At 48.8% G+C, this 26,172-nt stretch overlaps 2 protein-coding genes across 2 annotated transcripts; one reads left to right on the top strand and one right to left on the bottom strand.

The window, feature by feature from the left end:
* The first annotated feature begins 2,384 nt into the window (after positions 1–2,384).
* On the top strand, positions 2,385–22,575 carry LOC105089741 (integrin alpha-D). The gene is given in 30 exon segments (XM_031471171.2): positions 2,385–2,592; positions 2,735–2,805; positions 2,931–2,991; positions 2,994–3,044; positions 5,805–5,935; positions 6,875–7,020; positions 9,473–9,642; positions 9,726–9,875; positions 10,058–10,149; positions 11,578–11,707; positions 11,809–11,951; positions 12,109–12,249; positions 12,342–12,547; positions 13,111–13,242; positions 13,352–13,509; positions 14,367–14,521; positions 14,764–14,895; positions 15,734–15,782; positions 15,785–15,806; positions 16,040–16,181; positions 17,812–17,925; positions 18,036–18,115; positions 18,219–18,302; positions 20,549–20,627; positions 20,788–20,895; positions 21,003–21,074; positions 21,277–21,390; positions 21,526–21,627; positions 21,892–22,002; positions 22,462–22,575. Coding segments are annotated over 30 exon segments (3,468 nt in total).
* Positions 22,576–23,778: 1,203 nt separating this feature from the next.
* Positions 23,779–24,472, bottom strand: LOC105089718 (cytochrome c oxidase subunit 6A2, mitochondrial). Its single transcript, XM_010980816.3, has 3 exons — positions 24,306–24,472; positions 24,004–24,140; positions 23,779–23,908 (listed from the first exon to the last, which is right to left on the bottom strand). The coding sequence occupies exons 1-3, from the start codon at positions 24,376–24,378 to the stop codon at positions 23,825–23,827; spliced, it is 294 nt and encodes a 97-aa protein (XP_010979118.1). The 5' UTR covers positions 24,379–24,472; the 3' UTR covers positions 23,779–23,824.
* Positions 24,473–26,172: the final 1,700 nt, after the last annotated feature.

Consider the following 26,172-nt stretch of genomic DNA (forward strand, 5'->3'; position numbering starts at 1 on the left):
TTAAGGGGGCATTTCTCTGGATGGCTGTCCTTTGCATTGTCGTTCAATTGTTTTTGAGAGAGGGTGAGAGACAGGAACCACAAAGATGGCAGTCAGGAAGCAAAGGAGAAGGAGAGAATGTCTTTCCCTCGGGCAGGTAGGGAACGAAAGTCTTGCCCGGCTTGCCCAGTCTTATGAGTCTGCACTGGCCCTGTGAGCATCTCCGTGTATGAAGGAGTGTGACACTAAACTGCAAATAGGAAACATGAGGACAGGTAGAGGGAGGGGCTGCAGAAGAAAGGCAAAACTTTTTTCCCAAGAACAAGAGGCTCCACACTTTTTATTTTGACCAAGACTGGCAAATTCTGTACCTGTCCCTGCTTCCAGACGCACATGTTCTCAGGTCCCAGAGAAAGTGAGTTGAAGTCACATTGTGATAACTAAAACATAACCAAAGTCTGGGAGGCACAGGGAGGGAGGGATCAAACCTAGGAGGGAATTCCAGGAAGACTTCAAAGAGGAGGTGGCATTGGCAATGAGCCTGAGAGCACAGGGAGTTTCATTTGGCTGATAAGGAATGTACAGAGGTCATTGAGTTCTAAATGTACATCCCTCCTCCTTCTTCACCGAGCTGGCAGACTGGGGACACAGAAGGAAGTACCAGGTGCCAGAGTTGTATTTTTTCTTTATTTGTTTTGAAATATAATACATACACTGAAATGCACAAATCCAAAAGATCCAACTCATTGAATTTTCCATGTGTGTGCCCAGGTAACCACCACCTAGGCCAAGACGTAGAACATCTCTGGTCCCCCCTCCCCTTGGTTCCCTTGGGCCCCTCCTGATCACACAACACCTAATAAATCCAAAGATAGCCACTGTCCCACTTCCATCACTGTCAATTTGTGTTCAGGCCCTATTTTTCGAAAAATGAATATAAAACTATTGATTGACCACAGTTCACCAGTATTCACAATCAAGCAAATCATGTATATTGGATGACATTCTGATTGCTACAAATGTACTGGTTTTCCTGGTCTCCGTTGAGTCATAACACAAATACGAATAGATTAAGCCTATGTGTAAGGAATGGACTGGGGTAAAGAAAGCCATGCAGATCAGTAGTTTAAGACCACAAGTTCACCCTCCCATTTATGCCAACAGGTCCCAAACTGCTACATCTCCAGCCACCCGATTCCATTTCATCAGCAGGTCTTAAGAGATGCAAGGCATTCAGGTTTCTGTAAAGGAATGGCTCTCTAGAAGGAAACTTTTTTTAAAATTTAATATCATATTTTTCACATTGCCCACTGTTACTCACAGTCGCAATCCTGAAATTAAACTCCTTCTGCGTTGCCCTGTGAAACACCAAGAGGAAAGGGCAGAGCTTGCACTGTTCCCCGTAGGGCCAGGGAAGACACTAGGAGATCCTTACGCGACTGTGGCGGGCACTTCTCTTCCACTTTTAAACATCAAGCCCCAATCAGCATTTGATGAGCCTTTTTAAAACACTCTTGTTGGTTTCGGAATGTATTCATACGGCATTGCCAAATTATCGTTGCTCAGCGGAGGGGACCATGAGGTCATATTTTCTGTCGCCCTATACACTACATGCCATCTTTAGAAGGAATCTTTAAATGCCAATTAAAAAAAAAAAGAATTCTTTATTTAAAAAAAATGCCAATTTAACAAGGTTTGCATGACTAATTAATTAAAATGCACTAATATTTGTCTAGTGTCTTCATCTGAGTGGCGAGATAGTTGGTGGTGAGAACATTTTTCCAAATTAAAAAAGTCTCAGCAGGAGGGTACAGCTCAGAGGTAGAGCACATGCTTAGCACGCACAAGATCCTGGGTTCAATCCCCAGGACTCCCTCTAAACATAAGTAGACCTAATTACCTGTCCCCCAGTAAATAAAAATAAATTAAACAATTTTTTAAAAGTCTTTCCTCTCACTTTTGCAATAAATGGTTGCATTTCTATGACTGGATATAGATGTGGATTCTGAAATAGCTGCTTTAAATCGTCCAATTTTCATTGTTTATCTTCTATTTAAATTGTTCAGTTAATTATAGAATTATCTATTTGTTTTGAAAGCATATCACTTCAGGACATTTTTCCATTTAACTTGAGGTGATCTGTTTCTTTAGTGGCTCAGAATGAGGACTCCCAGGAAACAAGATACATGGAAGCGTGGTTGGGAAATGCTGCTTTTGTTTTGAATAGTTTTATTTTTGGTGAATGTTAAACACACACACACATCTCAAACCATTTGCATACATGAATACACAGATATTTATATATATATACACACATACACAAACAAACAAACAAAAGGCCCAGCGTGTCTCTATATACATGGGTTAGACTCGGTCTGATTTTTGAATAGCCTCACGAGTGGCCAATGCCAAGAGCTCCCCTCACAAAGTCTCACTTCCCTGTGACACTTCTGCCCCGAAGCGCCTTGTGCCCCGACCCCTCCTGTGACTGTCCTGGTTGTGTCTCCAGACTCGTGGTGGGAGCCCCCCTGGAGGTGGTATCTGTCAGGAAAACAGGATGGTTGTACAACTGTGTGGTGACCACCGGCCTGTGCCGGCCCATCTTGCTGGACAGTGAGTGACTCGCCTCCAGGCATCTGAGCCTTCAACCCTCCTACACCGGAGTGTCCCCTCCCAGCCTGCAGCCCGGACTCCACCACCTCATCACAACTGAGGGTGTGCCCGTGAGTGTGACCATACGTGTCTGCCCTCTCAGCACCCCTAGAAGCCGTGAACATGTCCTTGGGCCTGTCCATGGCGGCCTCCACCAATTCCTCTTGGCTGCTGGTGAGTTTTTCTGGGTTACAGGAGGGTCTCGAGGGAGGAACAGGGGCCAAAGGAGGCTGGATCTGAGGGAGAAGCGGAGGGAGAGTTCCGAGGCGCCCCTTGCCTACACAGACCTCTGCCCTCAGGCTTGCGGCCCGTCGGTGCACAGAGCCTGCAGGGAGAACATGTATGCCAAAGGCTCTTGCCTCCCTTGGGCACCCATCTGCAGATCATCTCGACAGTCCCCGCTGCCCTGCCAGGTAGGTCCCTTAGAGACGGCAGTTCGGTGTGAAGCATATCCTGGTACTGCTTGTGTGCACAGAGCATGAAGCCTGAGTCTGGCCTCCCGTGCACAGGGCCCCTTCCCCAAGGCCTCAGCAAAGCCCAGAGGGGCTGGGAGCACAGTCTGGCCTGCCTGGAGGCGTAGCTCATGGCAGGAGCCATAAGTTGGACAAGCAGTGATGGTTCTGTTGGGACAGGAGGGAGCTGCTGCTGGAGGCATGAGGGGCCTACAGTTGCCACCAGGGGCAGGGGTGCTTCTTGGTTTTCAGAGGAAGGGCTTTGGGTGGTGAAAATTTGTGGTAAGGATGCAGATCCGAGGATCCACGAGGAAGGCATTCACTACTGAGCTGTCAGGACTTCCCAGACTCGCTCCTCCCCTTCTAAGCGGAGCGAATGATCGGACCGTGGGACGCATGAGGCCCAATATTGTCAGCACTTAAGTTGTTCATAGCGAGTGGTGCCTAGGGCCCTGCTACAGCTTCTCTCTGAGAGTCAGTCTTTACACATTCATCTTCTGCATCCTTGGGCAAGTGGCTTCATTCCCTGGGTCTTAGATTCCTCGCTGGTAAATGGCCTTTCATAATTGAGGTTATGAGGATTGAACAATTTGATATATATAAATTGCTGAGTCTCGTACATGTGATAGCCATTGTGACTGATTTTCTAGCTGAAGGCCATGTGTTCACGGTAGGAGGAAGATACAGATAAACTGCCCCATCTATGGCATTGAAGGGAGTAGTGGGCCCCAGTTGAGAGCCAGGGGCCACTCAAGGCACAAGAACAGTGCCTTGGACCAGAGAAACCATGATGCCAGCCATGGTGGGCTTTTAGTCAAAGGTGAACCGGCAGCAGAAACACTCCCCAGACCAAATTGTGGAAGCAGAGTCCACACAAGGGACAGAGAGTGGAAAGGACTTTTGCGAGGACCATGCCCCACCTGGGATGTCTGTGCAGCCAGGGTTGGGGAGGTGACATTTAAATACTAGGAGGTAAATGTCTTCTCCTAGATGTCTCCAGGGCTTGGGAGGTGGGATGCCTGATGAAAATGGGACACAGGTACATAAGCCTGATGCAGGTGAGGCAGGTCTGAGTAGAAGTGGAAGGACCGTGTGCCAGGCAGTGCTGGGTACTGCATGCCGGGTGTGCATCACCTTATGGCATCCTCACAAGATCCTTGTGGAGGCCGGGATGATCCCCACTTTACAGATGAGAAAACTGAGGCTCAGAGAGGTGAGTTCCTACTTTAGAAAGTGGCAGAGTCCAGAGCTTGAGCCAACCTTATTTGATTGGGTTGGTCCTTTTTCAGAAGTGGTTTAGCTGCAGCCAGGTGCCTGCGGTGGGAAGACCAGTGGATACAGTAAAAGGAACAAGAAACAGAAGTGATGCTGTGAGGGCGCTGGCCACAAACCTAGCCTGAGAGAGGATGTGGGGTGGTTTTGTGATACAGCTAAAAATGTGGACACAAGTACAAGGTGTGGTGACAGGGAACACCAGCTACCCAGCTGTGGGGGATAGATAACGGGTAAGCAGGGGGAGCACCTGAGGGCTTCTTGGCTTGCTGTGTGGGTGCACCTCAGCGCTGTGGTGGCCGGATCTCCCAGCACCCTGGGACCAACACAGGATGTGGAGTGCTGGTGGAGGCACAGACTGGGTTTTGCACACAGGCCACATCCCTCCACGTAAGTCTGGGAACAACCTGTGATGTCTTACTTGTTCATGTGCTTGTGATGTGTCTTTCTGTTACGGTGTGGGCTCCACAAGGGCAGGGGTGAGATCTTTTTTAAAGCTATGTTCTTAGATCAGATTTCCCTGGAAACAGACTCTGAGGCTCTCTTGGGAATGTTCTCAGGAGCAACACCTACTAGAGTGTGAGGGAGGCAGGACTGGGCAGCTGGAGAGGGTGGACTATTGAGAGGCCTCAGCCGACCCACGGACACTTGGAGCATAGCAGGATACATGTTGCCCCCAGGAGCCAGAGGTGTAACCTTGAGCAAGGCACCTGTCTTTTGAATGAGGTGATGCCTAGGGAGGGACTCCACTGGGAACCATCGACAGCCAACCCCCTGCAGCCAGGAATGAGCACCTCCATCCTGATGGGGGCAGCTCTTGGTGGCACACGTTAGCATCCCCTGCAGGTGCGTCTTTGGGCCTAGAACAATGCCAGGCCCGTGGTGATGGTGGTGATGATAGCTTCCCCTTATGGTGTGCCAGGCCCTGTCTTTGCTTTATGTACATATTGATGTTTTTAATCCTTGCAGTGATCCCATGTGGAAGGCACTGTTATTACCCATTTTACAGGCAGGGAGAACCGAAGCCCACTGAAGTTATGTAACTTGCCTGATTCACCACTAACAGGTGGCAGAGCTGGGATTTGAGCCCAGGCATGCTGGCTCCAGAACACAGACTCGGAACCACTTGGCTAAATTGCCTTCCCCTGTGCTCTACAGTATCTCTGGAGTGCGTACTCAATAAATATCTGTTAACAAGATGAATGAAGAGCCCACTTGGCCCCTATCCTCTATTTCTTTCCCCTTTTCCAGGCCTGGTGGGAGGAGGGAGCAAAAGGGACTCCGCTGAAGGGAGAAGGGACTGGGGCAACAGATTTGGGCCTCCCCATGAAGGGTGTCAGAAACTGAGTGGGGATTGATGCCTATGCCAAGAATGCCCCCTTGACTCTGTGGAGCAGGAGGTAGCTGGGACCCACACACATATCTCTGGTTCCTCCCTCTCTCTCGTAGAGTGTCCAAATCAAGAGATGAACATTGTCTTCCTGATTGATGATTCTGGCAGCATTGACCCAACTGACTTTAAACAGATGAAGAACTTTGTCAGAGCTGTGATGGGCCAGTTCAAGGGCACCAACACACTGGTGAAAACTGGGCTCCCGAGGCCTGGGCAGTGCAATGGGGGAGGGTCTGCCTCTGGGAAGGTCACCCTGGGAGGGAGCCTGGCATCACTAGGCTGGCTCAGTGGACCTGTGCTGTGACAAGGCTAGGGTCCAAGGTCAAGATGTGGTCCCAGTGCTAGCCGATTTGAGTCATGACCCAAGGAGTTTCCTCCACCGTATTTCTTATGTCCACACAGGAAATAACAGTGTTTTTGCTGTTTAGATACATTGAAAGGATTGTCAAATAATTTTGCTGGGAAATCTGACCAAAGGTAACTCAGCCAAATAATTGATGCTTTCTTTGTTATATTTTCCATGTAACTCGTGATTTATCTCATTATTTCCCATTTATTAGCGTTGATGTACAAATTCTTGAGGAGCAAGGAAGTATAGCCTACAAATTGATTTCATGTATTATAAGTGTTTTCAATTTTTAAATTTTTGTTTAAAAACTTTTTGTGACACTGTTGACTTTATTTTGGGTTGGAGATAATTAGGTTTAAAGTTATCTATGTATCTCTATCTATCTATGTGTCTGTCTGTCTATCTATCTATCTATCATCTATCTATCTCTTTTTAATGGAGGCACTGGGGATTGGACCCAGGACCTTGTGCATGCTAAGCACATGCTCTACCACTGAGCTATATCCTCCCCCCATAAAAATTTTTTTAAATCTAAGTTTTACAAATATTGTGGTCAGCAAGGCTATTCTTTGTAAACTATGAAAGAAGCATTATTTGATTTTGACTTTCCTGTTTTCTTTTTGGGCCATTTATTATTTCTTTTCTAGGTGTCAGTCTACGTTTGTCAGGCCTCAAAAACACAGGGGACATGGTTTGTAAGTCAAAAATTATTCCCAAATAAAAAGTTCATTAAAGAGCAGCTCCTAAGCCCCAGGGCCCTGTTCGTGAACTTCACAGTTCTCCCTGATGCATTACTCAAACCTCCTGATAACCCACTTCAGCTTCAGCAAATTTCAGACCAGCCCGCACCCTCAGAGCCTGGTGGATCCTATTGTCCAGCTGACCGGCCTGACATTCACAGCCACCGGCATCCGGACAGTGGTGTAAGCTACCCCTCCTACTGCCTGTGGATTCGCTGCTTCCTCACTGCTTTGTTGGGCTGCATCTGCAGCCCTTCTCAGAGGCTGAGGGAGGCTCTGGGGAGGGGCTCACAGGGAACTGAGGTGGCTGTGGGCAGAGTCCTCCCTGGAGGGTTTCTTCTGGTCCCCTTGCTCGTGGCTCATTGCGCTCCCCTGATCTAGCACAGGACTCCCCTGCAGGCTGCTTCCCCTTTGCCTGGCTTTGGATTGGCTGGACCCTGAGTCCACCTGGGCTTTGCTTCTGGGTTCCCGACCTAGCTCCCTGTGTGCTACCTGGGCCACCCTTGAAGTTACTGACTCTTCCTAAGTTTCAGGAAACTGTCAAATGAGGATAAACTCACAACTTGGTTGTAAGGATTAAATGAGATAACACGAGCCAGGTGCTTCCACACGAGGTGTGCTACATAAATGGTTGAGGATTTTATCCAAAAACTGGTGCACCCCCTCTTCACCTCCCTGGAAGGGACTCAGGAATTATGGCTAAATGTCTTCTTTGTGCCTTTTCCCCACTCGTCTCCCTTTATCCCTCATCCCTCCCCATTCAAACCCTCCACACGTACCATGTGCTTGCTCAGCACTGGCGGCAAGGCGGTCTGGGAAGAAAACGGCTTAGGTGGTGGGGCCAGAATAGAATGTGTGGTTCTCTTGGGGAGGAACTGGGTGGAATGTCTGGAATCCTCAACTTCCTGCATACTCTTTGGTGCTGTCCTGGGCATGGTGCTGGAGAAATGCTGAACAAGGGATGCTGTCTCCAGAAGCACCCTCTTTACTTTTGAGCGGCTTTTCTGCCTTGAACACTGACCCCTTGGGACTGAATAACCGGGAAGAAAGCCTCTGTTCCTTGTGTTGAAAGTTGCATAGGAGCGGCGTCCCTTCCTAGCCCCTGAAGCTCCTTCTCGTAGTGGGTGACGGTGTAGTTCTCATCCACATCTGTCCTGTTCCCATCTCCTCCCCGCTCTCCGAAGCCAAGCCCAAGCCACTGACTGGTGGTGGTGGTTGTTTTTTTCTTTTTTAGAAGTTTCATTACAAAAAAGACAAAAAGTCAAAGCATTAAGGAAATTTTTGAAAGAAAGAAGTATTACTTACAGTCCCTCTAGCCAAACACTTCACAGTATTTTAGCAATAAGAAAGCATAAGTACAAACAAAAAAGTATATCCTACCCTCAAAGCACACTGTCCTTTCCATCCTTGTCTTTATTCATACGTATTTTATATGGTCACAATTAGAGCAGAAACTATTTCCATCCTGCTATTTCCCCCCTCCCCGTCTATTACATAAACCTGTTCCATGTTTCTCTGCAGTTTTTATTGTTTCCCTTTGAAATGGCTACGTACTTTTCCACCCAGGGGCTGGATCATGATTTGCTAAACCCCTTCCCTAATGTTAAACATTTAAGTTGTTTCCAGTATTTTATTTGGCATATGTATGTTATTTTGTGTGCACATGTGTGTATGTGTGTTTATTCTGGGTTTGTTGAACTACATGAGCGTATAGTTACATTTCTCAGTCGTTTGTAACAGCTACCATAGAATTAATACTTACCTGTTGGCCAGTCACTGTTGTAAAAGCTTGACTAAGCTTGACATAGTTTGATCCTCAGAATAACCTGATACTATTTGTCTCAGTTACCTATTGTTGCTAACAAACCAGTCCCAATATTAGTGGCTTAAACAGCAACACTTCTGTTACTATTTTTCATGACCCTGGGGCTCAGCTGTTCTCACGCGGGGTCACTCGTGTGGCTGTGGCCAGGTGGCATCTGAGGCTGGAGTATGAGAGCTTCATTCGCATGGCTGCTGCCTTGGCAGGACTGGCTGGAAGGCTAGGCTCAGCTGGGACGGCTGGGCCTCTCTCTTCACGTGGCCACTCCATGGGGTGCCTCTAACAGGTTGGCTAGACTTCTCTCATGTGGGCTCAGGGCTCCCCAAAGTGCAAAAGCTACCAGGGCTCCTTAGGCCCATATCTGACACAGGGTCACTTCCATTGCACGCTGCTGATTAAAGGGAGTCACAGGCCAGTTCAATATGGGAAGGAGATCGGGTGTGGCTCACTGGGGGCTGTCTTTGAAGACCAGCCGTGAAACAATTACTCCTCTCATCTTGCACGGATAGAAGCAAAGGCTCAGAGAGGTGAAGTAATTTGCCCAGGAGTGTCTGACCCGTACTGCCTCCTGGGAGTGGATTCCTTACTGGCTGACACTTTAAGAACAAGGAATACGAACGAGTACTTTTACTGTGCGTCATACTATTTATTGTTCGTATAATTTTCAAGAAGGGCTGAATCGATTTCTTAACATGCCTGACAGAGTCTCAGGGTTACCAAGACTCCCCAATCTCTCCAGATGAGCTTCTAGTGCTGCAAATGATTTCTTTCCAGAATCTCAGTAAAGTCACCCCCCTCTTTCTTCCTTGACAGGGAAGAACTATTTCATAGTAAGAATGGAGCCTGCAAAAGTGCCAAGAAGATCCTCATTGTCATCACAGATGGGCAAAAATATGAAGACCCCCTGGAGTACAGTGACGTCATCCCCCAGGCAGAGAAAGCCAGCATCATCCGCTATGCCATTGGGGTTCATCCCCTTCCTCGTGGCTCCCCCCGACTCAGCCTGCGACTCACCCAGACTGAAGGGCTGGCAGGTTCCTCCTCCTCAGCTGCCTCTCTGCTACAGGTGGGAGATGCTTCCAGAAACCCACTGCCAGGCAGGAGCTGAACATCACTGGCCCAGCGCCTTCAAAGGACCATGTATTCAAGGTGGACAACTTTGCAGCCCTCGGCAGCATCCAGAAGCGGCTGCAGGAAAAGATCTTTTCAGTTGAGGGTAAGTGGGCAGTGAGGTTAGGTCTTGGAATAGAAAGGGTCCTGACTTGGTTGTCCCCCATAGGCCTGAGGATCCATCCCTACTCAGAGCTCATCCAACACTGTTCCCCAGAACCTAAGCTCCAGACCACCTCTCCTCTCTTTGCTGAGTCCTCATGGTCTCAAGATCTCCAGGAGCCTGAGTGACCTGTTTCCCTGCTGGAACCCAGTCGAGGACAAGTAGCTCCTTCCAGCATGAGATGTCACAAGAAGGCTTCAGTTCAGTCCTCACCACGGTGGGTGGAGCCATAATATGCTTGATAAACGAGTCTCAGGTACCAACGCTGTGCCAACCCTGGGCTGGGACCTGGGACCGAGAATAAATAAGAAAGCAGACCCTGTCCTCAAGCTCACCATCTAGTCCAGGAGAGACACACGGGCAGTGTATGCAGGTGCTGGAAGCACAGCCAAGAACAGGATGGCAAGGTTCCTGCTCTCCTGGAATGCATTACTGGTGGGAAGAGATAGCAAACAACAAACAAAGACTCTCAGATTGTTCTAAGCATTGGGGTAGAGAAAGAGAGGTGATCAGAGGAAGCCTAAGGAGTGACAGCTGAGGCTGAATGATGAGAAAGGGCTAGGCCTGGGAAAATCTGGGGAGAGATTGCTCCAGGCTGAGGAAAAAGCAAGTGCAAAGGTCCTGAGGCAGGAATAAGGTTACTGCACTAGAGAGACAGAAGGGCCAGCACAGCTGGAGCAGAGTGGGCTAGGGGCAGCATGGAAAGAGAGCCAGAGAGATGGGAAAGACCTGACCATGCAGACCAAGGAAACCACAACACGGCCTGACTTGCCAGAAAGGACATGTGTGTTCAAAATATCCAGAAGGATTTGCTTCCAAATAATTTTGAGGGTGATTGAGGGGCATGCAGAAACAGAACAAGCTTATTCATGAATTAATCCCTGACGCTAGGTCGCCGATACTTTTGGATTCAGTATACATTTCTTTCCACTTTTGTATATGTTCTAAATTATCCATAATCAAAAGTTTGAGGGGAAGAGTATAGTGCAGTGGTAGAGTGCCTGCCTAGCATTTACAAGATCCTGGGTTCAATCCCCAGTACCTCCATTAAGAATAAATAAATAAACATAATTACCCCCCAAAACAAATGCAAATTAAAAAAAACATATCCTAAAAGTTTGAAAAGGCAATAAACAAAGTATTCAGAAGGGGAAACACTTGTCGCTTCTGGAGGGAGCCCAGGAAGACCTCACAGAGGTGACTTTGAGGTTAACTCTTCCAGAAGGAGGAGTTGAGTCCCAGAAAGAGAGGACAGAGAAGTGTCCAGGCCAGAGGCTTGGTGTGTTTTGGAGCAGAGGATTTGGTTTGATTGGGAAGGATCCTAGATGCCACCTTCAGGGGCTTGGTGACAGGGAGCCATCTTGGTTTGCTAGCAGGGTGGTGGCTGCACATTTGGGTTTGAAGAAATCTAGCTCTGGGGCAGTAGATGAAGCAGAGGAGAGCAAGTGAGGAGGCAGAAGGGCAGCGGGTGAGGGCTGGGGCTGACTGTGACAGTGGCAGTGGGGAGGGACTGAGAGATACGGGAGTCAGGGACACGGAAGCTGCGGTGAGAGTCTGGGAAGAGGAACTCCAAATGGCGAGTGGAGCCAGCGGCAGGCAGTGCTTCTCCTTCCCACCTGCTCAGCCCTGGAATCTCTCCTCCCAGGATGGACCAGTTCTGGGGGCTGTGGGGAGCTTCAGCTGGTCTGGAGGGGCCTTCCTGTACCCCCCCAAAATGAGCCCCACCTTCATCAACATGTCCCAGGAGAACGGGGACATGAGGGACTCTTACCTGGGTGAGACGGGGCTGCGGCTGGAGGGTCAGGCAGGGCTGCCGGGGAGGGCGGGCCCTGGGGGCGGGAGGGGAAGCCTTTGTGCTGAGGCCTGGCCCCCTCAGGTTACTCCACTGAGCTGGCCCTTTGGAAGGGGGTACAGAACCTGGTCCTGGGGGCCCCCCGCCATCAGCACACCGGGAAGGTTGTCCTCTTCACCCAGGTGTCCAGGCAGTGGAGGCCGAAGGCTGAAGTCACAGGGACCCAGGTTGGGCGTGGAGGAGGGTCTCCAGGGGCAGAGAGGAGGGAGATGAAGTGGGTGTGGGGCGGGGAGGGAGGTGCTGGTGGCTGGGGAGAGCGGGACCTGGCCCAGAAGGGGTCCTCTGGCAAGGGCCGGCAGGATGACTCCGGGCTCTGCCCTGCAGATCGGCTCCTACTTCGGGGCCTCCCTCTGCTCCGTGGACGTGGACAGAGATGGCAGCTCCGACCTGGTCCTCATCGGGGCCCCGCATTACTATGAGCAGACCCGGGGGGGCCGGGTGTCCGTGTGCCCCTTGCCCAAGGGGGTGAGTGGCTGACGGGACCTGGGTTGGGCGGAGTCAGGGTGTGGGTGGAGGGCTTGCCCGGGTTGGTACCTGACACTGGTTTTCTTCGGCAGTGGGCTAAGTGGCAGTGTGGGGTCATTCTCCATGGGGAGCAAGGCCACCCCTGGAGCCGCTTTGGGGCAGCCCTGACAGTGATGGGGGATGTGAATGGGGGCAAGCTGATGGACGTGGCCATTGGGGCCCCAGGAGAGCAGGAGAAACAGGGTGCCATCTACCTGTTTCATGGAACCTCAGGACTGAGCATCAGCCCCTCCGCACAGCCAGGTGAGGCCCCCCGTCTTCTACCTCTTTCTTCTGTTCCACCTTCTTTCCCACGTCTTAGATTCGCCTGATGCTGCCTCCAGTCACCGGCTTCATTGGTGACCATTCCCCTTTGAGCAGCTTAGCAGTCAAGAGATCAGGGCCCCAAGTCAAATGCCTAGCCAGCCCTGTTAGCTGCGTGGGCTTAGGCAAGTGACTGATTTAGCCTCTGTGAGCCTTAGTTTCCTTCTATGAAACATTAAAGGATGAACGAATTCCACTGGCTTCTTGTAAAGATAACTCAGTGAGAGCGCTAAGCACTGCATTCCTCACATAGTTATGAAGGAACAAAGGAGGAGTAAATGAATCTGTGATGAGCCTATTGTTGTGCACTGATGTTGTCATTAGCCTGCACCCTCATGGTCCTTGTTGGACCACAAGTGCTCCTCTCTCTGTCTTGGGACCCTGCTCTCCACTTCTCTCTCCTTTTCAACTTCTCTATTCAGTGTCCTTCCCAACTAAGGTCTTCTCAAACCTCCAATCCCCTTTCTTTGACTTCCCCTCCTCCTTTCTCTCTGGCAGGTGGATCACAGGCTCCCAGCTCTCCCCCAGGCTTCAGTATTTCTGGCAGTCACTGAGTGGGTGTCAGGACATCACTCAGGATGGACTGGTGGACCTGGCCGTGGGGGCCCAGGGACACGTGCTGCTGTTCAGGTGACAACTTCTCCCTTGTCTACCTGTGTCTAATTCACCAAGCTGTCCCCTCCCCCATTCTCCTCCCAGAGGCCAGAGGCTTGTCCTCAGCCCCTGTGTGTACCCTCAGGAGCCTGCCGGTGCTGAATGTGGAGGTAGCTATGATATTCACACCCCCGGAAGTGGCAAAAGCTGTGTACTGGTGCTGGGAAGATGTGCCCGCCACCCTGGAAATTGGGGACACCAGAGTCTGTCTCACTATCCACGAAAGCTCACAGGATCAGCTCCGTGAGTTTCCTCCCAGTAGACCCAGACACCGCCCCCACCCCCGCCCGCTAGAGGTCAGGACAGAATGGGCCCAGAGATCCAAATCTGACCTCCCATCCAACCAGCTGCCCTTCTCTCTGCCTCTGCCCACACCTCAGCCTCCAGGTTCTGTCTCCAGGATACAAGTGAAGTCTGCCCACTTTTCTCCACCAGCCCCAGCTATTGCCTTCCTTGAGGATGCCTTCTCCTTCCTACCTACACTTGAAGCTGTGTCCACATAGCCTCCACCCCCCAACCCCCCACAGACTGGTCCTAAACATCCCTCACGTGCCCCCTCTTGCATTGATAAAGACCATAGTTCTCCCCTGCAGTGCCCCTGCTGATTTAGCCCCTCTCTGCCCCTCCAGCCTCACCTCATCCCACTCCTCCTTACTCCAGACACTTTTGAATTCATGTGCCAGCCTCTCTCTCCCTTCTGGTCTTAGCTGCTGTTCCCACAGTCTGGAATTCTCTCCTCCCCACTCTTCACCCGACTCCTGCTCATCCTCCAGGTCAGAGCTGAGACAGGCCCTTCCAGAAAGGCGTCTCTGACCCGCAGTCTGAGTTAGCAAGGCCCCCCAGTACCACAGAGAATCCCGCCCTGGCACGGATCACACTGGGATGTTATGTCCCACATGTCCCTCTCCGTTTCTAGACCGTGAGCTTCACCGGGGCAGGGACCATGTTTCTCTGTCTTTTCCACATGCATCCCTGGCAACTGGTCCAGTTCCCGGCCCAAAGAGAGCACTCAACAAATCTTCATTGAATGAATAAATGGAAACAGAAGTCCGAGTTTCTCTTATTTAACTTTCCGGCTTCCATTCCCCCTTGTGCTTCAGGTGACGTCCAAAGCTCTGTCAAGTACGATCTGGCATTGGATCCAGGCCGTCTGATTCCTCGTGCCATTTTTGATGAGACCAAGAACTGGACTTTGACTCGAAGAAAAATCCTGGGGCTGGGGGATCACTGTGAAACCCTGAAGCTGTTTTTACCAGTGAGGACTTTGGGTTCCTGGAAAGGGAGACGAGGGGAAGGAGCCCAAGGCTAGCCTCCCTGCTGAGTGAGGTGGGAATGGTGGAGAGGCTCAGGCTGGAGGGGAAACTTGGGACCAGGGAACCTGGCTCCACAGCTTGAATGGGGCACTGGACAGTGGGGAGTGGATGCAGTGGAAAAGAAGCCATAGTGGTAGCAAGTAAGGAGGAAGATTGTGGGTCTTGAAAGCCCTTTCTCCCCCAGGGCTGTGTGGAGGACGTGGTGAACCCCATCATCCTGTGGCTCAACTTCTCCCTGGTTGGGGAGCCCATCCCCTCATCTCAGAACCTTCGCCCTGTACTGGCCATGGGCTCACAGGACCTCTTCACTGCTTCTGTAAGTCTTCCAGTGAAGTCCCAGGGATGTGTTGACTTTCACAGTGGCTCCCTGTGCTTAAGAACCTACAGTGGCTCCCAGTGGCCCAACAACCACATCAAATCTAAAATACATCCCCCCAGTTACCACAGTCCTGCTTAGCTTGGACCCCTCCACACATCCCAGCTGAGTATCCACTTTACTCCAGCATAAACTCTCTGGATCTCATTCTGCAGATTCTTCCCAACTTTTCTCATTTCTACCTCTGCCTTTGTCCATGTCATACCTCTTACTTGGAAAACATTTTCTTCTCTCCACTTCAAAGATCTCCTCCCATCCCCAGGAGCCCCAGTCTTTACCTCCCTCTCTTTTGAAGACCACACTCAGCAACTGTCACTTCTTCCCTGGCTTCTTACTGCGTCATGGTGATTTCATGCCAAATATCACATGACTGGACCGTGGCACTCTACTTCTACTCCTGTGGCTCTCTTGAAACTGCAGGTTCCTTGAGTGCAAGAACTGTGTCTAATTCACCTATGGTTCCCACCTTTCCTCACCCTCCACCCAACCCAGAACCTGTTTCGTTACTGATACTTCATAATGTTTGTTGACTAGTTGGTTCAATGTGAGTTGGATTTGACTCCTCAACTAAACTTTATGTTCCTTGAAACCAAGGATCTTGTCCTATCTCTTTTTCATAGTCTAGCTGCCCCTCTCCCATTGCCCCACTCCTTGCCAGTATCTAGCCTGGTGCTGGGTGCAGGTGGTGCTCAGTAATACTCAATGGGATGAGTGCCCACAGTGAGGGGATGGAGATGGATTAAGACGGATGGGATGAGAATATACTGTTTTGCTGCAGCTCCCCTTTGGGGAGAACTGTGGGCAAGATTACCTCTGTGAAGGGGCCCTTGCATCAGCCTCAGCTTCTCAGGGTGAGCTCTATCTCCTTTCATAGCCAGACAGCCAAGCATTTGGGTCTCCCATCCTCCTAGGATGAGAAGTCCTTATGTTTCCCTTTGGCTCACCTTCCAACAAAGAAATGTTTTTGATTGGAAGGTTATCAGCCCATAGCTCATGAGTTCCCACAGCCCTGCCCCTGCCCGTGACTCAGTTCCAACCTACTTCCAATGGAGTCTCTCTCCTGGCCTTGTCCTTCCTCCTTCAGCCTGCAGACCCTGGTGGTGGGGAGCTCCCTGGACCTCAATGTGACAGTGAACGTGTGGAATGAGGGCAAGGATTCCTACGGAACTGTGATCAGCTTCCACTATCCAGCAGGGCTGTCCTACCGACAAGTGTTAGGAATCCAGGTAAACAGCTCCCTTGGGCTCTAGTGGCTGGGACCTCTCCCCTGTCCTGGGTTATAGTAGATTCCTTTTAATTCTTCTATGATGAAATATAAACACATGCACAGAAGTGCATAAGGCATGTGTATAGCTTTACGAATAATATTAAGCAAAGTCTATGCAATTAACATCCAGGTCAAGAAATAAAGCACTGGGCAGAGGGTATAGCTCAGCGATAGAGTGTGTGCTCAGCATGCGTGAGGCCCTGGGTTCAATCCCCAGTACCTCCATTAAAAAAATAAATAAGTAAAAATAAATAAAGATAAATACCTCCCTCACAAAACATTTTAAAAACTAAAGCACTGCTAACACCTCCAGAAGCCCTTTCACTATGTGCCTTCCTCATCATAACCTCACACTCTCCCCAAATTTCATCACTATTCTAACTTTGTGATAATCAAATCTTTGTATTTCTTTATAATTTTACCACCCATAAATACTTTCCTAGACAATACTGTTGGGTTTTGCCACTATTTGAACTTTATATGAATGGAAACATGTTGTAAGTTCCTTTTTTCCCTGAAATTAAAAAATTAAAGTATATCAGATGTACAACATTAATGATTCAATATTTTTATAAATTATACTCCATTTAAAATTATTATAAAATACTGGCTATATTTCCTGTGCTGGACAATATATCCTTGTATCTTACTTATTTTATACATAGTAGTTTGTACCTCTTAACCCCTTACCCCCATCTTGCCCTTCCCATTCCTCTCCTCAGTAGTGACCACCAGCCTGTTCTCTACATCTGTGAGTTTGCTTCTATTTTGTAAAACTCATTTGTTTATTTTTTAGATTCCAAATATAAGTGATAACAATGTTATATGTTATTTTGTGTCTTTCTTCTTTTCTTCAATATTATGCTAGTGAAATCCATCAATGTTGTGGTCTATAGCTATGGAATATTTCACTGCTATATAGAATCCCTTTGTATGATGATACCACAATTTATTTACTCATTTGACAATCAGTGGTCATTTGAGTTGTTTCTGATTTTGGCCATGACCATTCTTGAGCACCAAGTCTTTTTCTTCTTTTTCTATTGAGTTGTCCATCTTTTTCTTATTCAGTTGTAAGAGCTCTTTACATATTCTGGTTACTAGTTCTTTTCCAATTATATATGTTCCAATATCTTTTCCAATCCTGCTGCTTGGTCGCTTGTCTTTTTAGTCTCTTTGTAGTGTCTTTTAATAAACAGACTGTCTTAATTTGATTGTGGTTGCTTTTTATCTAACTTTCCCTTTGTATTTAGTGTTTTGTGTGTTTATCTTGTTTAAGAAATACTTCTCTAGTCCAAGGTTATAAAGATATTCTGCTATATTATCTCTTCTAAAAGATTGATAGTTTTGCCTCTTCACATTTAAGTCTTTAATCCAGTGGAGATTTATTCTAATGTATGGAGTGAGGTGAGGATCCAATGTTTGTTTGTTTGTTTGTTTGTTTGTTTGTTTTGTATGGGCCAATTTTCCCAGGACTATTTACTGAAAAATCTGTCATTTCACTCACTGCTCTGCAATGCCACCACTTTAATATATCAAACCCATATATGCATGTGGGTAAGTTTTTTTAAATTCTCCTCCTCTGGAAGCAACCCCATCAGCAGCCCCTGCACCTGGCATGTGAGGCAGTGCCCAATGGGGACGAGGGCTTGAGTAGCAGCGGCTGTAGTACTAACCATCCCATCTTCCAAGAGGGCACTAAAGTCAGAGCTTCCCCCCAACTTCTCATGACTCTTCTCCCCTGTCGTGACCCATTTCCTTCCCTCACTCCCCCATGGCCTTCCCTATCCCCAACCCTTTCTTCTTCCCTCAGGGCACCTTCATGGTCACATTTGATGTCTCCTACAAGGCCACCCTGGGAGACAAGTTGCTTTTGACAGCCAATGCAAGCAGGTGAACCCAGGCCAGGTATGGTGCATCCCCCACCCTCCCATCTCATGCCCTAGCTGGAGACTCCTCTCCTGGATTCCTTCCCAACCAGGAACCCCCCCCCCAGTGAAAATAATAAGCCTGCATCCAGCAAGTCTAACTTCCAGCTGGAGCTCCCAGTGAAATACGCTGTCTACACGGTGATCAGCAGGTACTTAATCCCTGGCCCTCCCCCGGACCTTCCTCCAATCCTAGTACCTCCCCTTGCAGGCCAGCCTGCTCTTTTGAAGATGGGTATCTAAGCTAGCTGCCCTGACTCCTCACATGGGACTTCTTGTGACAGCCATATATTTATACCATAATAGCATATTCCATCATTCTTGCTTCTTCTCTAATGAACTGGCCTGGTGATGGGACACATACGCCTTGCCACCATGCACATTCCCTCCTCTCTCTCCAAGATGCAGGCTTCCTTTAGCATGAAGCCAATTCTATCCTTTGGGCTAAACACAGATGTGCTGAATCGAAGCTACTCAATGAAGACTGAAGCTTTTCTGAGTACTCAGAGGTGGGGAGTCTGTGCCCAACAGGATATGGTCTGTCACCACACAGAGCAAAGAAAAGATCAGGTTTTCATAAAACTCAGAGGAGAGCAGAGATGTGAGAAATTGTTGGGAGGGCCTTTAAGAAACCAAGGTCAAGGCAGGAAAGGCAAGTGTAGGGCTGCTGCTCTGGGTTCTGAAGGTGGGTGAGGGAGTGGGGGTGGGCCAGGCTGGGAGCAGGACAAGGGGCCCCACATAACTGGCTAAAGTCCAGAGCTTTTAGAATTGGTCAGAAGCTTCTCATATAGTTGTGGGACAGAGTTTGCTGCTGTTGCCGCTGATGTGCCAATTTTTAGGGGAACTACGTGGGGGGTCAAGCGGTGTCATTGCCCTTCCAAACTGTGTGTGTGAATTTCCCCTTCTATCCATGGGAAATGCTGAAACTTATCATAAGAGCTCACAGTTACATATACTTAACGATATGCCAGGCATTGTTTTAAGTACTTTATATGCATTTACATTCATTTAACCCTTCTGTTAACTCTGTGATATAGTTATTATTATACCCCTTTTTGCCAGCAAAGAAATCCACAGGTTAAATAACTTAGCGCTGTCATTCAGCTGGTTAGCAGCAGAACCAGGAATCAAACCCAGATGGTCTGGGTCCAGAGCTGTGCCCAAGGGCCATATTGTACATGCCTCTCCAAGGACTGGAGAAGCTGAGTGGTCTACTCAAATTTGAAAAGAGGTTTAGAACTAGAAGAGTTTTAGGTGAGAAAACTGAAGCAGAGAGAGAGAAGGGGGCGGGATGGGAAGCAGAAAGGAAGGCTAGCATCCTAAGGGGGAAAACGTAGATTTTAATATTTATGGCACCACTACAAGCCTCATCACCAGTCTGTTACAGGCACTATTATTAGCATCCCCCTTTTAAAGAGGAAAAAACTACAGGGGTCCAGAAAGGTTAAGGAATTTGCCTTAGGTTACTTGGGTAGGAAGTGGTGGACCTGACATGTGAACCCAGGTGGTCTGGCTCCAGGGTCTATGTTCTTAATCATCAAGCTGACAGTCACATCTGTGGGAAAACCAAGGGGGCCCATGGAGTTCCTGTAGGGCTGGCCTGGCTTCTACTTGCTAGTCACTCTCCTTGTTTGCCTGATTCCACTGAGCTCTTAGATGTTAAGCTCTGGGATGGCAGGGATCATGGCTTGTTAACTGTTGACTCTCCAGAAACAAGCACACAGCCTGGCACATGGTAAATGTTTACTGAAGGAATCCATGGATGGATGGATGGATGGATGGATGGAAAGCCACCAGCAGTCTGGAGATTTTATGCTCACCCATGGACTCCATGCACCATCTTTCCTCTTTTACATTTACTTAACTGCCCCAGGATAGCCACATCAGTTTCTCCCCATCATGGAAGGACTAGCACCCCATCTTTTACCGAGTGATCCAGGCCATGGTTCCTTGAGGTCCCCTCAGGCTAATTTGTTCTGGCAGCTGCCTCTGCAAGCATTACAGGAAACCAACATTGTACCTACTAGAGAAAGCAATGGGAACACCTTTATCCATTGGGAAATGTTTTGATATTATGAGAGGTGATGTTCAAGCTGGGCCTTTAAGTGAAACTTTCTAGAGGGAGGAACAGACAAGGACATTCTAAGCAGGAAAAAAAAAAAAAAAAAGCTTGAGCAAAGTCATGGGGATAGGAAAGAGCAGGGGTATCAAAGGACAAGCTAGCAGTTCTGGGTGACCAGGGCAAAGGCCATGGAGGGGAGGCTGTACAGGTATGTGGGGACAGTCATCGTTCCCCCCGGTCATCTGCTGGGCCCAACAGAGCTAGCAGGAGGCTGGGGTGCAACTGAGGATGGTCCCAGGGCTGTTTTTCACCAACAAGCCCTCCCTGTCTCTACAGCCAGGAAGACTCCACCAAATACTTCAATTTTTCAGCTTCTGATGAGAAGAGAAGAAAAGAAGCTGAGCATCAATATCGTGTGAGAGGCCAGAGAATACTCACGTCTGTCCCTCCCAAGGGACTGCTAATGGAGGAAGCCAGTGGGGGAAGATGGAGAGGAGCGGAGGGCGAGAGCCGGAAAAGGGGTGGGATTTGGGATGCTTCAAGGACAACAGTAATGTTGTCTCCATTTTCTGCAGGTGAATAACCTGGGTCAGCCAGATCTCGCCCTCAGCATTCATTTCTGGGTCCCCATCCTGCTGAACAGTGTGGCTGTGTGGGACATGGCTGTGGTGGCCCCTTCGCAGGTGCCCGTCTGCCTTTCCTCACTCTCCAGGGTCTGATCTCACAGTGCCTCGCACCCTCTTGCCAGTGAACTGTTGATCATTCTGTGGCTATTGCTCTCCCTCCCTAGAGTCTCCCCTGTGTGTCAGAGAGGGAACCTCCCCATCATCCTGACTTCCAGACTCCAGGGAGCCTCATGCTGGTGAGCAAGGCCACGGACTCCCACCGCAGGACCAGCTATACATTGGGAGACACAGGGGAATGTACTGCTAGGTTGCAGCACTATGTTTACAACCTGTAATTGTTCATCTGTTCCCCACCCCATATCTGACCCACTTTATTTTCTCCCGTGGTCTCTCCTTAAGTGAAGACCCTGCTCAGCTTCATTCCTCTCCTGACCCTAGGACTGCTCCATTGCCGACTGCCTGAGGTTCAACTGTGACATCCCCTCCTTCGGTGTCCAGGAGGAACTTGACTTCATCCTGAAGGGCAAACTCAGCTTTGGCTGGGTCAGCCAGGTGTGGAGGCCCAACAGTAGAGTCCCTTCCCCGACTCCAGTGGGGGCTAATATGTCTGTGCCCACCCGAAGGCAGGGCATTTTCTAACCCTGAGCCTTCCCCAGAGCTAGTTCCCAGCTCTCTCCTTTTTAACAGATGTTGCAGAAGGAAATACTGGTCGTGAGTGTGGCTGAAATCACATTCAACAGATCCATGTATTCCCAGATTTCAGGACAGGAGGCCTTTTTGAGATCCCAGGTAGTGACTGTATGGTGGGCAGTGGCCAGGCTGGCAAGAGGGCTTCTGATGCTAAATCTGTGGTGCTGGGTGGGGGGCCTGCAAGCCTGGAGGGAGGAAGGATGGAGGTCCCTGGGTAGGACAGTTGTCCCTAAGCCTACGAGTGCTTCTGTATCTCATCCGTTGGAGCTGAGCCTGGTGAAGGAGGGGAGGGAGGTAAAGGTTGGGGACCTGGGAAGAGCCTGGAACGGCAAGAAGCCTGATACCTTCTGATCCCCCGATCAGATGGTGACAGTGCTAGAAGAGTATGAGCTCTATGATCCTGTCCCCCTCATTGTGAGCAGCTCTATGGGGGGACTGCTGCTGCTGGCTCTCATCACAGCCGTCCTGTACAGGGTGAGTGTTTTCATCGCCCCCTTGACACCAACAGCATCCGACCCCAGCCGTCCCACAGACAGGATGGTACAGCAGGAAGAACTCAGACAACGAAGTCAGGCAGGTCTGGGTACACATTTTGACTCCTACTCACTGTTTAATGTCAGGCAGCTTGCTCTACTTCTCTGAGCCTGTTTCCTCATTTTTGAAATGCTAATAATGCCTACATCACAGAGTGGCTGGAATGAGACAGACAAGAGGCCAAAGGATGCAGAATCTGCGCTTTTCTGCTTTGGATTATGTGTATAACTACTGAACTTGGCACACAGTAGGTGCTCAGCACACGAGAGCTGTTGTTCACATACGCGTTCTGGCCCACAAATACAAGTCAGCTTAGTTCCTTTCTTCTGTCTCAGCTTTTCCCTACTCTCAACTTCCTGCCCTGCCCGCCTATCCAGATTTTCTTATTTCTCCTAATAGTGTGGCTTCTTCATACGTGAGTACAAAGAAATGATGGGTGACAAGTCTGAAGACACTGCCACATTGAGTGGGGAGGATTTCACCTGTGAGGCTCCCAATTAGCCTTTGTCCTAATAATCTACTTTTCCCATTTATCTCTACCCCTATTGTTTGATCTTGTCTTGACCTACAAATCTATTTCCATGGCAATAATTTCTGCACAGATCTGGACTGGCCTGAACAACTTACCAGGTACTAAGTCATCTTCCCAAGGTGTTGAAAGATTTTCATATTTTTATATACCTGCCAGAGTTCTTCAAGGATGACCCACATTATAGAAGCAGGCATGATGTCAGCATGAATTCTCATTTGTGTAAGAATTGTGGCATTAAATGAGGATGTTTGTAACAGGTTCCTTGTATGAAAGAGCTCTAATCCAGAGACCTGAATGCTGGTCTAGTAAGAGTTAGGGGCAGGTGGACCTGCTCGTGGGTAAAGAAAATGTTCTCTTACTTTCTCACGTGACTGGGGAGTGTGAGTATTTTTTCCTAATGGTGCTGTGAGTAATGTCAGGAGAGGAGGCCAAAAGAAGCTCTCTCTGTCTGTGTTGGTCATGGGTTTCAGCTCAGGCTTCAGGCTCCTGGGTAATGGCAAGTGAGCTGACTGTCCTAGAAGGTGAATGAAATGTCCAGAGTTTGCTTGAACCAACATCCCCCTTGAATGGTGTCCCCAGAAACTAGGAGAACCAGACTTCCAGAAAGGAAGCATCTGCTCCCTCAACTAATACAGAAGACCCATTAAAGGTGGTCACAGAGAATGATCGAAATATTCCACATCCAGAATTGGGTCACGAAGCCTCACATATAGGGCTGGCTGTAGAATCTATGTTTGAAATCAGGGTTGTTTCCAGATAGCTGGAATTCACAGATGCCCTCTATGTGTGTCAGGCGAAAAGTGGTACTTCAGGGCCTGCAGCCCTGAGTCCCCACGGGGCCTCTGATGAGCTGCCTGAGCTTAAGTCATTTAATCTCTGAGAATCTCAAATTCCTCCCCTGGAGAAGGGGCAACCACAATTATATTTTGCTCCCACAGTTACTGTGAGAATGCTGTGTATCTGAAAGCTCTTTACAGCCGAGAGCCCTAATTATTAATAGGTGAGAGAGGAGCGACCATCTCATACCTGTTCATCAAGAATGTTCCCTCAAGTCCCTCGCAAGTCAGGGTCTCAGGAAGAGCAGGTGGAGCGCCCACTGCGCCGTGCGCATGCGCCCGGAGAGAGCCATCGACGCCCCACCCCGCCCCGCGGTCTCATGGCGCGAGCCCCACGGAGCCTGCGGACACACAGCTTCCACACTTTTATTGTCTGAGGGCATCAGTCAAGGTCTCAGGGCTGTTCATAGCCCGTGGGCAGAGGGTTGACCCGGGGATTGTGGAAAAGAGTGTGGTTGCCGTCTCCCCAGGAGTAGGGCTGTGGAGAGAGGGAGGGAGAGCAAGGAGTCAGCCTGGGGGGCCCCCGCATCCCCTCACCCCTCTGCCCGCTCGCGCCCTCGGGGGCCAGTGTACCTTGGTGCGGATCCGGAGATGGTGGTAGGGGATGAACTCGGGGCGCTTGTGGTGGCCCGAGTGGAGCCAGGAGTTGAGTGTGCAGAGGGCCACGCTCGGGAGCGCCAGCATGAAGGTCAGGAGGCGCCAGGTGCGGGCTGCAGCAGGGGACAGGACCGGGTGAGAGAGAGAGGTGGACTGGGGCGCGGGGGAGGATCACCGGTGGGGGTGTTGCCAGGGCCCTGAAAGGGCCCAGAGGTGGGAGTTGGGGGACAGATGGACAAGGTCAGGAACCCAAGGGGTCAGGCTCCGGCTGCACTCACCTCCGGCCCCTCCGTGGTCTCCCTTGGCCGCACTGGCCAAGCCCCGACTCAAGGACCTCAGAGGCAAAGACATTTCGGTGGGAGAAGCTGGGGACAACAGCACTGTCCTTTCAGTCTCCTTCAGTGAGGCCTAGGCTCCCCTCTCCTCTCTTTGGGCCAATCACCTGTTGAGTCTGTAACATGAGTGGCTATTTTTAGGGGGTTTCTATATTTAAAATGAGGCCTGACTGGCAGGAGATCCTTCTCTCCAGACAGCTGCTGTACTGTGCCTCTTACCAAAGTAAAAGGACATTTAAAATACAATATTGTTTTATATATATATATATAGTTTCAGAGAACTATTTTGTTCAATACTCTATTCCCAGTGGCTAGGTCTTTACTAAATATTTGCAGAATGAATTGTGTCCTTTTGAACTTCAGGGTTTTTTTTTAATGTGTAAAATATATAATAAATTGTACCTTAAATGATCTTTATGAAGTTTAAGTGAAGTAATATAGGAATGTGCCAGCTTAGAGTCTGGCACATAACTGGAGCTCAGTATATGTATTAGTAACAATTCTTTGCAAAGAGCAGAACTTGCTTTGACTAGTTTTTAGAAGATAAGCAGTTGGGAATCTGAGGTAGCAGTATCTCTGGTCCAGCCTGAGAGGACTACCGTCTGCACCGCCAGAAACAAACCGTTCTGTGGGCCAGCTGCAGGGAGACACCACCACAGTTCACAGTGCTGGACACTGGATGCCAAAAACTTCGTCAGTGCTGCCCTGGAAAGTGTCATCAAAAATTTAATTAATAGTCAGTCTAAGAAAGAAGAGGAAAACTTGATTCGAGCCAACCTGAGGATTGTAACCGGGGAGACAGTATTTGCAGCAGCATGGATGGACCTAGAGATGCTCATACTAAGCAAAGTAAGCCAGAAAGAGAAAGACAAATACCATATGATATCACTTATATGTGAAATCTTAAAAGATGACACCAATGAACTTGTTTAAAAGGCAGAAATGGCCTCGCATAGAATATAAACTTATGGTTGCCGGGGGAGGGGGTGGGAAGAGAGGAGGGGTAAATTGGAAGTTTGGGATTTGCAGATCCTAGCTGCTGTGCATAAGATAGATAAACAGTGGGGTCTGGCTGTATAGCACAGGGAACTGTATTCAATATCTTGTAATACCCTATAATGAAAAAGAAAATGAAAAGGAATATATGTATAAAGTTGTGTCACTATGCTGTACACTGGAAACTAGCACAACATTGTAAATCGACTATAAGTCAATTTAAAAATAAAAATAAAAAAATAACTGGGGAGACGGTCTTACAGAAAGCTCTGAGGACGTTTCTAAAGGTCAAGGCAGTTATTATAAGTGTTTGAGACAAAGGGTTATACATCAGAATAACATATTGACAATTTACATAGTCCAACAATGCATACAGTGAGTTATTGTGACCTGTTACAGTATTGGGAAAGGAGTGTTATCTCCCAAGGAATTACTTTGCTGGTGCTAGGAGGAAATTGCCTTTTTGTTCTGTTTTGTTTTTTTGGCAAGCAGGCATTCCTGTTCTTCTAAGGGGATCTAAAGTTAATGGATAATGCAGATTCACAATGCACACTAAAGGGAAGGGGTGGTGCCTCAAATGGGCAGAGAATTTTCTGCTTAAAATTTTTCTTGTCCTGCCTTAAAATAATTTTATTGCATCAAAAGCCAGATTCTTCCACCCTCACCCCCTCTTGAAAATGGATTCTTCATGAAACTTGCATCTTTGAGTTGTTCTCTTATGAATCAAAGAATTAAGAGGGCACCAATCAGCAACACTGACATCATTGCCTGTGCCCTGGCTTCAAGAAAGGTTGGAATGGGCTGGGTACAGCTC

Source organism: Camelus dromedarius, chromosome 24 (genome assembly GCF_036321535.1).
Source record: "Camelus dromedarius isolate mCamDro1 chromosome 24, mCamDro1.pat, whole genome shotgun sequence".
Lineage (NCBI taxonomy): Eukaryota > Metazoa > Chordata > Mammalia > Artiodactyla > Camelidae > Camelus > Camelus dromedarius.